The sequence below is a fragment of the Numenius arquata genome, chromosome 5, assembly GCF_964106895.1.
Source record: "Numenius arquata chromosome 5, bNumArq3.hap1.1, whole genome shotgun sequence".
Classification (NCBI taxonomy): domain Eukaryota; kingdom Metazoa; phylum Chordata; class Aves; order Charadriiformes; family Scolopacidae; genus Numenius; species Numenius arquata.
The window spans coordinates 18,558,497-18,576,655 of NC_133580.1; the positions used below are offsets into that span (position 1 = coordinate 18,558,497).

The 18,159-nt window shown below is 35.7% G+C and overlaps 1 protein-coding gene across 1 annotated transcript in view; it reads left to right on the top strand.

The window, feature by feature from the left end:
* DIAPH2 (diaphanous related formin 2) overlaps nt 1-18,159 on the top strand; it is a 247,897-nt gene that overhangs the window by 66,507 nt on the left and 163,231 nt on the right. The window contains exons 19-20 of the mRNA XM_074147988.1: nt 14,772-14,873; nt 16,277-16,371. Coding sequence (XP_074004089.1) covers nt 14,772-14,873; nt 16,277-16,371 — 197 coding nt within the window. The remainder of the gene's footprint in view (nt 1-14,771; nt 14,874-16,276; nt 16,372-18,159) is intronic.

Consider the following 18,159-nt stretch of genomic DNA (forward strand, 5'->3'; position numbering starts at 1 on the left):
CGGTACCCATTTCATTTGTCATAGTACAAAAGGGCTAAAATAAGAGTAGCGTTCCGAAGGGACCAAAACAAACAAAACTTCAAATTAGGAGGCAATGTTTTCAAATTTTAGTTCTTCATATTTCATTTCAAGTATCACTTCAACACATTTACCTTTCAATAAGTTAAATAATCCCTTTTCTATGTGCAAGGTAATTTGTAACAATGAGTCACAAATAATACATTGAAAAACCATGCTAAGTAAAATAGATGTACTGTTGGTATGACCTACTAGCAATTATACCACTGATTTGCTAGAAGTAGATCAGAAGCTGAATATTCACCCCCTAATTTGGATTTAAAAAACACTGCAACAAAAGAAGTCTTTTACTCACTTTAGGAGTGCCTGACAGTTCTCTGTTGATCATATTTAACACTAATTCTTTATGATAAAACACAATGTTGTATGATGAAAGGCATTATTGTGAATATTACTGGGAACAAAGGAAGGTTTTCTTTCCGTAAATTACTTCAATGATAATATTTTGACCACAAGTTTTTTCTGTGGTGGACTAATGTGAGGGAACACCATACTTTGCGAAGACTTTACTTTGAAACATACAGGAAGTTTGAATTTTTTTTCCCCCTGCTTGGTACTGTAGAGTTGTTTTCATCCTGTGACAGTGAATGAAGAATATCCCAGGTAAAAATATCTACATAGATTTTCTCAGATGTTAGGGTCGATCTCAGTTGTGTTATTTTTTTGTGTGTTGTCTTGTTTTCCTGTAAAATCTTACATAAATAATGCTTTCAGAATAATCATGTCGTAGGGTTGAACAGATGCAGGAATTTTACTGGAGATCTTGGTCTGTAGTACATTTTAATTATGTCTCTGTTAGCACTCTGGTTTTAAATGCTTTGTGGTATATTCATAAGGAAAAAAATTAATGAGGGGCATGTCAGATAGATGCACTTTTCCCAAGTCTCCTATTTGTTATTCCTGGAACTTGCTTTCTTTACATATGCAATAGTTAGTATTTTTTCAGTGTTGTTTTTGTATCAGAAGGATTCGGTTTGAGTAGTTTGGATATTATCTTGGTTAGTGTTACATAAAGTATTGTAGCTTTCGAAAAGCAAATAGAAATAGTTTGTATGTGAATTAAGTTAAATTCAGATTAAGAGACAGATGGGAAATAGTTTGAGGTCTGAGATATTTGAAAGTTGTTAGCTTTACTCATTGATTGATTTAAGGTATATTGTAATGTATTCTTTACAAGTCCTATAGAAATCATTTTCAAAATCAACATTATAACTATTCTGAATCCAGGTCAAATGTTCTAATATGGAGGCGATTCCTTCAGTTACAGTTCAATTAGCACTGCTTAACCCCTTTGAAATGGTACTGGGACAGGCTAATCTTCCCCACTGGAGACTTGAGGAGCAAGGATACAGAAGAAGAAATGCTGCTAGTTACTTCATGACTGTATTACTTCTATAGATACACACTGATTATCTGTCTGGTTTAGTGCTAAGCGTGAAACTGAGATTCTAGAGGATGTCCCATGTGTGTATATGCTTGCTGGAAGACCATCTTTGGTTAAGAAATCTGTGGATGTCAAGATATTTCTGAAGAATATTAATAAAACTGTGCTGCTCAGCTTCAGCAGTAGAATTTAAAAGAGGATTTTTTTTTTTCTGAAGTATGATGGTTTTACTATTATAGTCTTTCTCCTTAAATAAACCATAATAGTTTTACTACTTAAGTAATTTTAGGTATTTTTTGGTATACCTTCAGTAAACTTTGAGAACTGCTTGGTAATTCAAAACCTGTAATAAATTAATGAGCCTCTTCTGTATTATTTCATTCGTAAAAACCTGATTTTGGAAATGCTAATAACTGATATTCAGAAAGTGGCTGGTATTGGGGTTGTGGTGAACTTGTAGTGTTTTATGTTAAAGGCTTGGAAGGAAAAAATTGAAGTGGGAAAAGCCGTGTATTGTCTTAAAGGTCTCTGTATGTGTTTTAACCATGTTGTGACTGAGCTGTCTTAGTTTAAATGTTGTAAATTTTAGGTGGTAACTTACAGAATTCATGTATTAATTGGTTAAACCTTAGTTCTTAGAATATTAAAAATGAAAATCTTGAAGGGGAAAGGTGGAAGAGTCCGTTCTGATTGTAAAGAAAAGTCAAGAGGAGGTGAAGTCTCAAAGGCGTTTGTCTCAGAGGCCCCATTAGAAGAGAGTAAGGATCCCTATTCGTCATACACAGATGAGTGTGTGCTACCCACATACGTATATTCCACAGGTCTGGAATTCCAGATTGCTGGGTGATGACTTTGTTAGTAACTAGTACATTCTGTACCTACTGTATGCCTTGTTTTTCGAAGGGAAATAGAGCTTTTGTTTGTAGCAGCTTTGTAAAATATAGCAGAGGAAGAAAGCCAGTTTTGTATTCTGAAATGTCTATTTCGGTCGCAGTGATGCAGTGCTCAAATAAACTATAGCACATTTAACGAGCACTTGAGGACAGAGACACATGTACTAGGCACACCAGGGAAAGGGATTGTGTACAAAGACTAATTAGCGTGAAATATGAATACATTCATGAAGTAGTCTTGATCTATAATTCTCTTACAGAGAGTGTTTTTTTCCTATGAATTTGATGAAAAAGGAATTCAGAAGTTGAACTGAAAAAAGAATCTGCGTTGAACCGAAATGTGGGTTTTGTTTGTTTTTAAACAAATAAAAATCTGTTTTCCTGGAATAAAACACATTCTGTATGAATAGGTAAAAAGATGTGACATTGGTGAAAGCTTTCTTTTCAGTCTAAACAGAAAAAATAACCCTCAGAAGATACTCTTCCTCAAGTATTTTTTTGCAACTCCTTTTTTTGCAAGGGAATTTTTTTAGGTACTAGAAAAATATATTTAATTTGAAGCTGTTTATTCAAAACATGATTAAATAGCCCATTCTGTGGATTTTACAGTAACTTTTTGCTAAATGAACTGTTAAGATTATCTGTTGTGGAAATTGTCCTAAAGTGTGGCTTATTTTTCCTGTGTAACAATATATGGACATAAAATACACTGAGGATGAGTTGGAGGCCAATCACTTGTCACTTCTTGGTCTGTGTTTTATGATTCTATGCAGGATGGTTTTAAAACAATATCTTTTGCCTTCTGGTGTGTTATTTGTAGCCATAGCTTTGTTTTCTGGAAGCTTTCTCAATATTGGTAAAGGAAGCCCCGTATCTAATTACTGCGAGGAAGCAGAGCATTGTAACGTGGGGCCTTGGCTGAAGTAAGGTCATGCAGTTTAGCTGGGAATTTGTGACCCAAGTGAAGGTGGGAAGGGAAAAAAAAGAATATTAATAATCTGGAGTAAGGGATGGAAAACAAATTAGCTACTTACTAGGGAAGTTTGTGCTGAGTATTAAGTAGAATATGCACCTATACTTTAATATCCTGAAAGCTTCCAGCAGAGTTCCAGGAATAACTGTGTATTTGTTTAAATAAATAAAAACCCACCATAAACAAAGATGTAGTTATAAGCAAAATTTATGGCCTTATTTGTAAAATAATTTTTAAGTCTGTATTAAAGAGGTGTTCCCTCCATCTTTCAGTACAACCATAGCCAGTACATATTACATTACTTCCTAAATGTACTTTCTCTCAAATTTCTCTATATGAAATACAATGTGGGGGTTTTCTGTGACAGTGTAAACTGACAAACCATGGTCTGATTCGTGGCCTAGTGCCAGTTACGTGTCGTGCTGACCTGCAAGGATGATGTAGTTACAGAAAATGCTTCCCTCCCCATGCCTGTTTGTTTTATGTGCAAAACTGTTTTTTTTTCTTCCTTTTTTGCTGACACCCCCGAAAATATTCTTTATCTCCTTTTGAGATTGCAACTTTAATTTGATTGATAGTTTTTTCACCTGTAGTGCTCTTAGGAGTTGCTTTGAGCAGAATGGCTGCCATTGCAAGAATTTCTGCCATATATACATGGAGTAAGGCTTGATCTGTTACCTAAATGAGTAAAGGTTCTTGGGAGAAAGATGCATTAAAAAGCTGTCTAAAGAATTAAAAGTTAACAATCATGCTATTAAGCTTCTGAATTCATTGAGAAATTGAAGATACTAGGTACATAGGCATTAACACGGATAAAAAGCTGATAATTTTGTTGAGCTATTGAATTACTTGATAATGATCTCTAAAGGATGTAAACCTGAAATTACAGGGTTTTTTTATGTATTCTGTAAGTGGTGTGTGTCTTGTGGGAACTGAAACTTGTCTGAAATTTCTTTCTTTCAGATATCTTTTGCTGTTCTGTAAGGTGGGAATATAATTCTTTTAGAATACTATTATGGAGTAATTTCCCAATGTGAAGAGGCAAGTGAATAGGAAATGTATGGCCTAAAGGCTTTCTAAAATCAAAATGTCCATATGGTCAACTGGTTGATTTCTGTAAGTCAATGTGGAAATACCTCTAAGTTGTGTATTCTGGATGGTAGTGCACATGGAGTAAGTTTTGAGGTTTTCCTTTTGCCATTTTTTTTGTTCTTGCATTGAAGACATTTGGATCATTAGCACCAAGATGCTGCCTTCTTAATGGATCATTTTAGCCAAATTTTGCTTATGTTGGTAATATAAAGGTAAGCAAAGCATAGATGACATCTCCTAGATTTAGAACATACTGTGGATTCTATACACGTATGTATATGATTAAAAAGTGCTGAGGTGAATAGTGAGGCTTGACTATTTTGGTAAAGGTGAGAGACTGGGAGCTGTGTGTTTCAGGACTATTTTTAGTCTGCTGCAATACAAGTGGCTTAATTTAGTACTCTGGTAGGTCCCCCAAGACTAATCCTGTGATGTGGAAGCAATTTATCTTTTACCTCTTGAAGACAGATAATCGTTGGATGTGTATTCAGTGAGCACCTGGGTGTTCTCAACACTCGTTGAGACACTTGGATGTCCAGAAGGGGTTTTCAAGGTAGGTCTGTTAGAAGGCAACAGTAACATATCCAACCATACAGGGCTGCCTTCAGGCTGATTGACCCTGGTATTTTGTCTTGAGCAGGTGACTGAGAGCTGATGATTAGGCAAAAGAATAAAAATGTGTTAATTAACACGTATTAAACGTCTGTCTATGTACGTAGACAGAGTAAACTAAATAGTGATACTTCCCATCTGTCAACAGTTGATGGTTTTTTATAAGCCAGAGGTCACATCTTTATACATGTTAAAGTCTTTATTGTGTTCTGTTTTCAGTGAACTCATGGTCTTTTAGCATTCATAACATCTTCTCTGTATTTCAAACAGATATGTAGCTTTCCAGTGTTTTAATCCTGCTGCTTGATGGTCTTTCTGGTTTGTTGCCTCCTTTTTCTGTCATTAAGGGTCATTAATAGCTAATTTGTATTTATTTTCTCTGTGTTTTCAAAGATCACAGAGAGGAGGACTGAAATTGTGCATGATTCACAAAAGATAATACATCACTGAGTGGTGGCCATTATCTAACAAGCATCAGCTGATCTACCCCAGTTATTGGTGCGGGCACCTCATGGTTTTGGTTGTCTTAGTATGGAATCATCAAATTTCTCAATTACTGTTTGTTTTTCAGAGCGTTCCATCGGTATGCCAGAAATGTTTCACTGTCAGGGTATAAGGATGACCTTAGTTAGAATGATGATTAGTCAGAATGATTGTAATGTAGAAAGATGCAATGAGTCTTCCCTGTGACATTGTGTGGTGTGGCAGTTCCTGTTCCAAACATGTCACTGTCCTTTAATGTGTCTGGTTAAACCTGTAAGTAACTGTAACATAAAGGGTGCGATAGCCTGAGTTCTTGTCACTGACAGGTAGCAAAAATATTTGTGCCCACATATGATTAGGTTGAAAGGTGTGCTTGTTATACATTACGTGCAACTAATTAGATTTATTTGATACCATCCACCACAAGGCCCCCACTTCAAAAATTTGTTCATGGAAGACCAATTTCTTAGCATTTTATAAATAAGGATGAAAGTTACTATTTGTATTTATCTACTGTCAAAGTTGTGATTACCATTCAACTTCACGGGGCACTGCTTACTGGCTATAGAAATCAGTGCAATCTATTAAGACAGATAATTTCCCAATTATTTTAATATGGTCTTTTTCCCCTGTGAAGTTATGCTTTGGAGCTGACACCTATGAAAGCATCCTTTTGAGTTCTACTGGCTTAATTAAACAATAAATACCAGCTAATTACCAAATTTTTTTTTTAAACTCTAAATTAGTAGGAGAATAGAATTCTTTTTACTACACATAAAATCAAATTTCCTAAGTACTAAGTCAATAGCAATGTAACATTGTGTATTTCACTGTGTAGGTCAGAGTATGTGACTGGGATGTACCACATTACACTTAATATAGTAGATCTAGAAGACGGTAAACAAATCGAGGGTTTGGGGATTTAGATATGTACAATTGAAAGAATTTTTCATGCACGTTTGTTTAAAACCTTGATGGTATGGAAATACTTTGAAAAGGCAAAGGATACTGGAATGTGCGTTTGGTAACTTTTTTTTACTTAGTGTTTAAATATGTAGTCAGGAGCTTTGTATGTCAAATATCATAGTGCAAGAGGAAAAGAATTTAGCATTTCATTTTCACTAAAATTTTAGTCTGTTCCATTAAGCACCAATCTCTATTTAACTTGACTGTATAAAAGGTGTTTTGGATCTTGGGATTTCTTTTTTTAAGCTTCAGTATTTCTAAAATTCCTTTGGAAAATGCCTTTCCCTTAAATGTCTTTATTGGGAAAGATGTGCCTTTTACAAGCCTAATCAAGGGAACAATAGCTGAACTAGTCATTTAAAAGACTCCTGTTTACTAGACTTCTCATAGTAACAGAAAATGAGTTTATTAACATCTTGATAAAATATGATAGCAGGTTTTTCACTTTTTGTTTTGAATTTTTTGTTTTGTCTGAGTCTTGGTGCTTTCCTTTTGCTTTTGAAAGCTGTATGGATAACAGGCATACCAGTTAGCTATAATTATTTCCAGATTCCATCTTACTTTGGAGTTCTGAGGTGATGATGACCTGGTATCAGAGGAAAAAATCTAACTGGGAAATGTGACTGTCTAAATTAGAAATACTATTATAGGCAGCATTTTGTTTTTATAGGCAAATGTTTTCTCTGACCCACATAAATACTTACTATATTACTTCTAAAATTCATTGACAGATCTTTTTAGTCGCCAGTCAAGCACTAATATACAGGCAGCAGAGACAGGTAATGTCTCAGTGCCCAGTGCAACCCACCAAGGAGAAGCATAAGCATCTCTTTGGAGTAAAAGCCAGCATATTCCCAATAGGCATTGCAGAGGTTGAAGCAGTGGCAAACGGAAGAATGGGGGGGACAATCTAGAGGCTTTCTTCTCCATAAATATTCATGGAGGGAATGGAAGAGAAGAGTTCATGGAAAAGGCTACCAGCTTTTATTCCAGCTTCTTGCAGCATGTCACACAACACAGTTAAGTAGGCCCAGTGAGGATATTTTCAGTTTAATCATTGTTTGCCTGCTGTTTGATTTCTAGTGTTCAGAAGGAGCACTTGCATGTATTTCTGTGACCATTTATATGTGATGAATTGTTAATATTTGCTTTCTGTCTTTCAGCAAAAGCAACATCTTTTGCCTTGATCTTTGGTGGGGTAAATAAAAGGGGGCAAAATCAGTTGTGTGTAGTGCTTTGCTTTTTTTTTTTTTTTTTAAAGAATGTATTTGTGGCCCAGACATCTACTTGATTTCAAGCTGTTGGTAGAAAGCTGAAAGCAACTGCAATATAGAGTGGTTAATTAAGTACGCTTTAACTGTACAACTTCACTGCACAAGTCCCTGATGCAGATTTGAAAATTGCACTTGAGAATTAGACTAGTTAAAACCCTTTTAGGGCACTTTTGATAGAACAAGAAATATTTCATCTAGTCATTAAATATGGTGGTCAAATATAATAACAACAATCAATTTTCTTATAAGAACAAGTAATAGGAATATAGATCCCCTGCTATTTTTTGACAAAACTCATTTGTAAAACTAAGTAATGATTTCTTTTTTTTTCTTCTAAAGAGCATAATCTGTTGGGTTGATGTCACTTCCTTCAGCTTGATTACATTAATTAGGCAAAAAGCATATGAGATTGCAAGAGGTTCCATGGTTTTTTTCCCTTGTCAGTTTTTTTTTTTTTATCTTGAGAGCTCAAACTAAGATCCACTTTCAGATCAATTACTTACTTTCTTTGTAATAAAATTGTTTCCTTTATTTTTTTTTTTTTTTTAATGCTTCACCAGATATTTAGCTCTTCTGGTTGCAGAAAGGACAGAGTGACAGCAGGAGTGCTTAATTAATTTTACTTGAGGAATTGATAACTGAGTGATTTTAGGTGAACTGCAAAATGCCAGGTGGCATAGGGAATAATCATGAGATCACACAGCTGCTGGCTTAATTGACAAGAGGGCGTGGGTAGTATCTGCTAATGCTCTTGCATTTATCTCGAGCTATTTGGGGAAATGGTTTGCTATTTGTCAAAGTTAAAGACCAAATGACAGTGTGGAAGTTATAAATGACTTTGGGTACCAAAACACTTTAATCTCAGTTTATGCAGTTCACAAATTGCAGGACATCAGTGTTCTGCAGGGGACGGTGGTCCAGGAGAGCAGTTGTGGCTTCAGCTGTGCAATGCGTAGTCCAGGTGCAGGACCATGGCATCTCCCAGAGGTTCTCCTCTGGGATCCACTGAGTATTCTCTAGTTTTATTGTTGATAGGGTTGGATAGAGAATACCTCCTTGGTCACTGGTCCATTTAGTTTGCACTGCTGTTTTCTGCCTTGTTGCCACTGACAGGGCTCTGCTTCTTCAGGATGCTTCTGGACGCATTTGCAGTTCTTGATGATCAACAGGTTCTTTGCATAGTTTAGCTGGCTGTTTCCTTGAGCGTGCATAACTTGCCAGGGTTCATTCTGCTGTCTGGAAGAAGAGGTTGGTCATATTTCTCATACTTAACTGAACAAGTGGTTGGTGGAAGTTCATAGGTTATTGCGAACAGGTACGCTAACGAGGCCTGACTTGTGTGAACTGCTGCACTGTTCCATTTGAGTGCGGCAAGGATGCAGTTAGACAAACGGAAAGGCTTAATGTTGCTGTATTGGTGAGGGAAGAGAACAAGTGCAAATTTGAGACTAACGTTGTATTTGACTTTCCTCTCTCTCCCACTTTCTTTGACTCATTTCCATTCTTATGTGCCTCTACAAGTAAAGCAGAAATAGAAAATTGTCAGTAGCTTCCTGATAAGATCAATTTAGCTGGACTTAAAGGAGTTTTGCTATGCAGTAGAATTTACTGAATTTTTGTGCTACAAAATATATACTAATCTTTCAATGGCATTCATAGCTCCTTATCTCATTTTTCTTCCAAGTCCTATCACATGGGTTGGGTTTTTTTGAGCCAAGTTCTCAGTGTAATTAATAGTTTCAGCTGTTCAAGCGTACTCCTGTATGTATAGTTTACAGCCCTTAATCTTCTTTCAGGTAAAGGGAATAATAAAGCAATTAATTTCTTCTCTGTATTTACCTTTGCTGCAAAATACTAGTAAATGCAATTGGTAAGCCGTTTGCTGGTTGGAAATATGATAAAATTATTCATTTCCTGTGATAATATAAGGGCATTTCTTCACTGTCGGTAAAGACCTGATAGAAATTGGAGATGAAAGCTTGGTTTCAAATAGGTTAAAGGTAACCTAAATCTTTGCTTTCTGCACACTGAAATTCTATGTACTCCTTTTTGTCTCCTTTTAATTTTCATCCTCATCATGCTCATGAGTGACAGTTTTTACTGTTAATTCTTTCTTAAAATTATTCACTGCTTATTTAAGAAAAGGAAGGAGGAGGTTAATATGAACTGGACACTTCAGCTCAGAGTAAAATGCTTTAACAGCTCCAATAGCGTTAACTGAACGTGTATGTATTTCTAGAAATTTGTCATGATGACTTTTAATGCCATTCAGTAGCTGAATTAATGAACAGGTGTAGAATGGGAATTTTAAAGAGCTGTTTGTGCTTACTTTTTTTGGCTACAGAAGTACAAAAGTACTGGTGGTAGAATTTTTTTTTTTCTTAATTCTGTCTCTGAAGTGTTTCACTATGTTTGTATATGTTCTTTGCCATTATTACCAGAAGTCTTGTTTAATGTATTTTAAACTTATATAATGTTTTGTTTAGTGCTGCCATTTTTTCTTTAAAGCCTACGTGGGTTTCAAGCACTGCACTTTCTGGGGGAATAAATGAGTTCCCAGCTGTAGGTATCAGTGAAGGTACACCCTTGAGCTGCATGTGTGTTGCATAATGTAAGGTGAACAGAAAACAATCCCTTGCAGCATGTTGCATCAGCTTTTTTCCTCCAGCACTGATAAACAAATATGTTGTTACCAACAAAATAGAACTCCAATCTAAATTAAAAAAAAAAAAAAGAAAGGAGGAGGTTACATCATGTTGGTGTTAAGATCTGTACTTTCTGGTCTTCAAAGAGACACCTGCCTGTGCTAAAACTACCTTTTCGCCTTCACATTGGCTCTCTTTCCCTTTCCTCTGCTCAATGGTTAAGATGGTTAAGACAAGTAAATCCAAGTGAAATGCTCTACAGGTGTAACTGGTGTGAGATAATTATGCATTAGTGGATATTTTGTCATCTCAATGACTGTTAATTGGTTTTTGAAAAAAATGCTTGCTGCTTTCTTACTTCTTCCCAACTGAATGGCGAAGTAGTTTAGACAACCAAGAGTATAATTTTCTCCATTTCTTCAAAACAAAATTCCACACATGTATGTGTGCCTGTTTGTGTGTGTGTAGGTATGTATATTCCAGATAAATCCAAATATTAATCTACCGTAATTTGTATGAAAAGGGACTAACACTCCAGAGGAAAAATAGATGTAGGGTATGGAATTTAAAAATGCTTTGCATCAACACAACAGAAGTGCATTAGCTTTGTCACTTCTCACAGACATGGTGATCTGAAATTCAAGAAGACAATCTGACAGTCCCTTTTCAGTCTGAAATCTATTCTGCTGGTATACAGGCCTCTTTCATGTGGTGACAAAATACTTGGACTTCTGGACTCTTACTGAGAACTTGTGAAGGAGAGTTTAGTGACTTCTGCAGAGAGTATCTTGCTGGAGTACCTGGACAGGCTTAACCACTTACTGAGGATGCTGCTGTCATTCCAGGGCTGTTAATGCAGATGCAGTGGAGGGCTGACACAAACTTGATTAGTGAGTATGTTCTGGGCAGTGAACAGGTGAGCCATAAATTTTGATGGCTGAATTTGGATCAAGCCTTATTTAAGGTGGCAAAAAACTAGTTGTGCTCTTGAAACAAGAGAGGCAAACTAGTACTCGGAGGTGGATGGCTAGCTCAGCAGGGAGATGGACCCTGTGGAATAAAGCTTCAAACTTGGAGAACTGACTTGTTTCTTTCAGTGTCCTGTTGTTCAACAAGTTGTTGTGGTCAGAAAGTAAGGAAATTTCCCCTATGACACACCTTTTTTTTCCCTAAAATATCACTGTCTTTGTTGTGGAAACCTGGATATGGCTGTCACTAGCTCTAGGTACTCACTGTAAGACTTGTAGGTTGAAAACAAGTTGATTTTGAATGAAGATGTAAGCCAGTGCCATTACCAAAGTGCTTTAATGAATAATCACAGCACTAAACTCAAATGTCTGTATGAAGTAATATAGATGCTTTAGCTTTCAGATTAATTTTTTAATTCCATCTTGCTTTTTTGAGCTACCCTGTGTTAAGTGCTATAAAATCCTTTTTTCATCTCTCTCTCTGCTTCTGTGGCATCAAACCGAAAAGCGTGTTTCATCTTTAATCAGGCACTTGTGAAAGGAGTACCTGAAAAGGGTTGGGAGGTTGGTCAGCAATAGTATATTGATTCTGAAATGTACAGAGTGGCTTTTTGTTTATTTAATTATTGTTTTAAAAAAATCTGTATTCCATGGTCCTGTCACAGTCACTGCTCAAATGGGCCATGCAACTAGAGGGAGAGAGAACCACTAAGAGAAGAGGGAATGGCATCTCCTTTGATAGCTCTCTGATGTTTAATGTCATCTTAAGCATAGTCTTAACTGTGGAGGAATTCTAGCAATTTAATATCTCTTTCTGTCTCTGATTCTTAGGTTGTTGGTAAGATTGGTGTTGATGCTGGGTTGTGACTATGATGCAGTCATGTAAGCATCTGGTTTGAATATTTCTCCATGTTGTTTTTGTAAATTGATGTAAAGGTAACTTAGTCTTCAAAGGCTCGTGCTTGACAATATAAGAACCTTTGGAAATAACACCTTCTTTGGTCTTTTCCAAATTGAAAAGTGTTAATCTAACCTAGATATTAAATATTTATAAAATGGATGATTTATAAGTGATGCTCTTAAAACACGTCAGGCTTAAGCAGGTAAGAGTAGCCATGGTTTGTTATAAAACTCGGGAACATTTGGTCTTTTGTGTTCCGGATGAGGATAGTAGTTTCACAACCACTAGAAGAGTGCAATCGGGAAAGAGTTGAGGAAGGATAATAATGAAAACTGGTTTTTTGCCCTATACGGGCAGAGTTCCCCTCGTAAACTGACTCAGCCCATCCTCTGTCTCTTTCTAGAAAATATTGTAAGCTGAAAAACTGAACCCCCAAAACCACTTTCCCTTTTTTGATCCTGTAGTAGCTGAGTAACCTAATATGTGGTTTGAGTTGGGCTCATGTAACACCTTGGCCTTTGAACTCTTGCTCACAAGACGTTTCTCTCACTTGCTGTGTCTGATCAGGTGTATGTGAATTACCACTGTAAGGAAAATTTTATCTTTGGGGGGGGGGTGAGATTTGGTAACAAAAACATAAATATCTTTTCTTTCTTTCTTTTACAACTTCATATTTTTGTTAGCTCTGCGGTTTTGCAAGCCATGAGACTGAGATGCTTAACACTTGGTTTTTGTGTGTATTGTCTTGGCAAGTTACAGAGCAGGTTTGTTCTCAACTAACATGACAAGTTTAGTACTCTGAGCTGATTGCGAGGGTGTGCATTGGTCAACACCTGAAAAACCCAGTCATATATGGAAATCCAGAGGGATTAATTCTTAAACAGATGTAGTTTGGAATAGGTCACTTACCTTGAATCTTTTCTCACAGACACAAATCTAGACTTGTCAGCAGCTTCTCTTAAGATACCAGAACTCCTCATGTTTATTGCCTTCTCATGGGACAACTAATTATTAACTCTCGGGTGTGTTTTGTTTTGTTGAGCACCTGGTTTTATTTCCTTGTTTAATTGAGAACAATTAGTGGTAAGGGTGTGATTATTTCATGTAGTGTCACTTCAGGTTTTTAAACAGTAGTTCATTGTAGTTAAAGGGTCAGTGCTGGTGGGAATTTTGAGTATTGTCTGTGTATTATTAAGTTAATATGTAGCTCTGTCCTTCTACAAATCCAAAGCAAGATGGTCATATTACATAGCTAGGCTTGCAGAATAATGGCAGGGCGGGGGGAGGGCAAGTATTGCCTTGTTGTTGAATAGCCTTTTTCTTTAGCTTTTTCTGCCTTAGGCTTTTTGAGGTAGCTGGGGATGAGTGAACTATCTTGTACTATCTTAGTTTACACTGCTATGAAAATGCCCAATGTGAACTAATTAATCAAGTGGTATAAACCCAGTATAATTATTTTATGCCAGGTGTTTTTCTAATGGTAATGGATATAAGGAGAAAAATAACTGCTGTATTTGTTCTATTTTTTTAAGAGACTGAAACTGAGGCTTTGGTGTTATTCTTCAACTAAAAAAAGCATCTTTTCTTAGGAGATACCTGTAATGAAACCTATGCTGATGAAATTAGTACAGCAAAAAACAATGCTCAGAGAAGAAAGGCATATCTGGTCGGCTTAAAACTTTGTCTCAATTTGACTTTCAAATTTTGAATGACTTAAAATGTTCATTAGGTTTAATTAATGTTAAGCATGTTAAGTTTATATTCCTTTAGTGCCAAATACGTTATGTGATATTTAAAAGGAAATAAATCCCTATTAATGGATTTGCTTAATTAATACTTAAGAAAATTCTGTGAAAATTGTGTTAAGTTATGCAAAAATCAGCATATATTTAAAATATTTCAATACCACGTTACTTTCTATAGAATTTTAAGTACTCAACATAAGGCTAGGGGTACTTGGTAATTCAGCTCCCCCCCCCAATTTAAAATATGTTGTGTTTTCTTATTTGTTTTTTGCTCTTTACCAGCGACAACATAAATCATTAGTAAAAACCTACTTTTGTGTAGTGTGATAAATCTCAAACTATATATATTATTGAGTTCGGATGAAGAAAGTTATATGTTATTTGAATTAATATTTCAACAGAGGGCACTCATGTGCTTTGAGGTAATACCAAATCACCTTTTTTTTTAAAGTGCCTGGAATAAATTGCAGCTGAAGATAACAAATTTTGTGTGTTAAAATACATAAATTTAATTTGGTAGTATTTGGGAAAATTGGTCACTGTCGTAGTAATATTTTCATTTCACGTTAGTCCTAATTTTGTAAATTTACTTAATTTCTTTGGATAATGTACAGTACATTGAGGCAGTGGATTCATTTTGCCTTGAACTGATTCAAAGTAGATGCATTATTATGGTTTTCTAGCTGAGTTGCACTTAGTCTGTTAGATTTAACAGTTATAATTATGAAACAGAATTTAATAAATAAATTCTTTACAGCTAAAAAGACAGTAGAAGAATCCGAAGAAAAGAAAGCGGTCCAGTCAAAGAAAAGGATTAAGGAGTTAAGAATTTTGGATGGAAAAACTGCACAAAACTTATGTAAGTGATGTCAAATGCATTGGTTGAATATCTAATTAGCATGTGCACACGACTGTTCTTAAACGTTCTCTCTCTTTTTTTTATTTACATGTGTAATGTTCTTTTTTAAAACTGGCTAATGTGAACACTAGTCTTAAGATCAGAAGCTGTTTACATACATATAATTTGAATTCACTATACAGCTTGGAAAGACGTAAAGTAACATGGAAAAATGATCAAGGCTTAAATGCTAATTAAGTACATTGTTTTTGGTAACAAAATTTGGTTGTTTCATTAATGGCTTTAGACTGCAAGTATGAAGGAAGGCACAATGTTGGTAGGTTTTGTGGGTTGGGGTTGGAGGTCATTCCTAATGGCTTATTCGTGTTAGAGCAACGGAGAAATAGAGCTTGATGGACGTTAGACTTTTAAAGAGAAATACATTATGAAATAGGATAAGTTAGGTGCAAATAGTACTGCTATAAATGGTAAGGAAGATTGGCCCCACCTGTTACTTTTAACTTGCTGCGTCTCTCTAATTAAGGAGGGAAATCAGTCAATGAGAGTAGTAGATTATTTGAATTAGAAAGAACATTAAATATTACTCATGCCTGTGGCAAATGGAGTAAAACCAAATCTGTGTGATCTGTGTGTTGTTTATTACCATATCCAGGAGCACGTTTTCTTGAGCAGAAAATGCACTATGACACAAGTGGTGTAAAACTCAAGTTTTGAAAGTATGGATGCAGTAAAATCAGCCGTAGTAGTTAGGCTGAACATAGAGCGCTTTATTAAAATGGTATACTGGCCCATCTGTGTTAGGATGCTTCGTAGTTTCTTGAATGGGGCTCTGTTGAGATGTTACAACATCCTGAGACCAAATTGCTTTGAAAACTCCCATCTTTGAAGGGTATACAATACATATTGTCTCTTGTATAACTTTAGTTACCCCAAAAGGTGGAAGAGCTTGGGTATTGGTTTTGTGTCTTTGTGCAGCTCTTCGTTTTCCTTTTGACATGGATTTTTTTCTAGAATGTGATGTAAATGTCACTCAAACAGTTGTAAAAGCAAAAAATAATAGGTGAAGTCTTCTAGTGACTGAATAAGTCTGAGAAGCAGTGTAGGTATGTTGCCATTCATAAAAATAGGGCTTTATTGCTAGAGACAAATAGCACTGCTAGGGAACAACTGAGGCTGATTTAAACAGTTAAAACTATTATCATAGTATCATTTCTTAGAAGGAAAATTCATAAGTTGAACTGCAGTAGTGTGGCTCATCTATTGTTTGTTTTATATAGAAAACTTCTTCATTGTGAAACATTAATTTGAATCAGATAGGATTTTTGAGTTGCTAGAAATTGTTTGCTTTCTTGTAACAAGCTATTTGACCTTTTTGACTCTAATAATTTCTTACTGAATTTCAGCAATATTTTTGGGTTCTTTCCGTTTGCCTTATGAAGAAATAAAAAATATTATTTTAGAGGTTGATGAAGAGAAGCTGAGTGAATCCTTGATTCAGGTATGTGAAAAAGTTTCTGGGTTTGTTCCTAGTTTGTTTTTCACATGAAAATGCCATAAAGGTGTAAGAATTCCAAAGTAAGAGTGTTGAGTTTTCTGGTTATCAGTTGCATTTACCATTTGTGTTTTTTTTTTTTTTATTTCACTTCTGTTTTTAATATGGTTGATTATAGCAGTAAAACTGTCTTTAAGAGACACTGCTAACGAAAGTACTTTAGAATCTCTAACTTTATGACATTACTCTTTGAAGAGGAAATCTCTGCTAATTCTGGTTTTTCAGGGTTGAGGGCAAGCATTTACCAGATTTAGGCTTGTGGACAATGCAGTTTCATCAGTCTTGTGGAAACAGCTCTGCTTGTCACTAGTGATAGATGAAACTACCTGAATGTTTCAGGACACTGCTACAACCCAGAAACCATCTGTAAATCAATCCTGCTCTCAACCTGGTTTAATCTTTTTTTGAATCCAAAATATCTCAGCTGGAGAGAAGAAAGTATGGAATACAGCTTCTTTAAATTCCTTTCCCATTTTCTCACAGTAGGAGGAGAGCAAGTGTGTACACTCCCCCTCCTGATCTCTGGGGAGTGACAGTGCAACAGAAAAACGTGTAAACCTAAAATGGTATACAGATGTGGAACAATAATGGTACTGGTGTTGAATTGGTTTATTTGAATATCATACACAGATTCACTTTGTAGCTAACATACTGGGCCTCTATTTATACTGTCTTTCTTCCCCATCTCCTGCTTGTGCTGTGCCCCCAGGGCTTTCTAAATGTATTTCTTCTTTCTTTCTCAGACTTAGAATATGGTTATTCCAGGTATGCTGGGTTAAACTGAGTTGCCTGGTCTCTTCACCATTAGTTAGTAATTCATAACTTCCAATTTTAACATGAGTGTTTTTTAAGAAAATTACTCTGTTGGAAAACATACAGTGTAGATGGAATTCTGTTTCTCAAATTAAATTTGCTTGTCCTTTTTTCTGCGGTTGTTCTTGTCACCAAGGCCTGCTTATGTTTCTGGGGTTCAGTTTTCTTGAGACCCAAAAGGAAGTGCTGCAGTTAGCTCATAGACCTCATGCTATTGGACTCGCAGCACAACATACAGCTATATCTTCTTGTAGTGTCATATTCTGAGACTTACACCATGTAACCTAATGTGTTTGGAAATACAGATTCGAGATCAGAAATTCTCATTCGTATTTCCTTTAGGATAATACTTTTTTTTTTTGATTGCTATGGCATAATGTTTTGTGAAGTTCCCATTAGATGGGAAACTATTTCCAGTCTGATTTTTATGTGTTTCCCTGTTATGTCCTACTTCAGGCATGTCAGCCTGGAATTGATTGGTTTTGAGTATGGGCCTTAAAATTAAATACAAAATATTTCCTGTCTATCTATTTGCATAGCTGAAAATACTATCTCTGGCTACTGAGAAAGTCTTCTCACAAAAAATGAAAGCACACAATATGTAGTATTTGGAAATAAGTAAGAAGTCTGAAGTTTGTTTATTTATCAGGGATATTGGATTGTTTGATTGAGAAGCCTACAAGATTAGTAAAATCAAAAATGAACAGGGAGAAAAAACCCACCTTGAATACCTCAGATGGAGAACAGTTTCATATTGGTATAGTTACCTCTGCAACAAATGTAGGGATATCTTGAGACCTGGATTAATAGAAACAGGATTTAATAGGTTATGCTTTAGTCTAAGTTCATGATCTTGCATGTTAATTGTAAAGTGCTGGGAGCTGCTGTTGTAATGGTTGCGTATCAGTTGAAAATGATTGA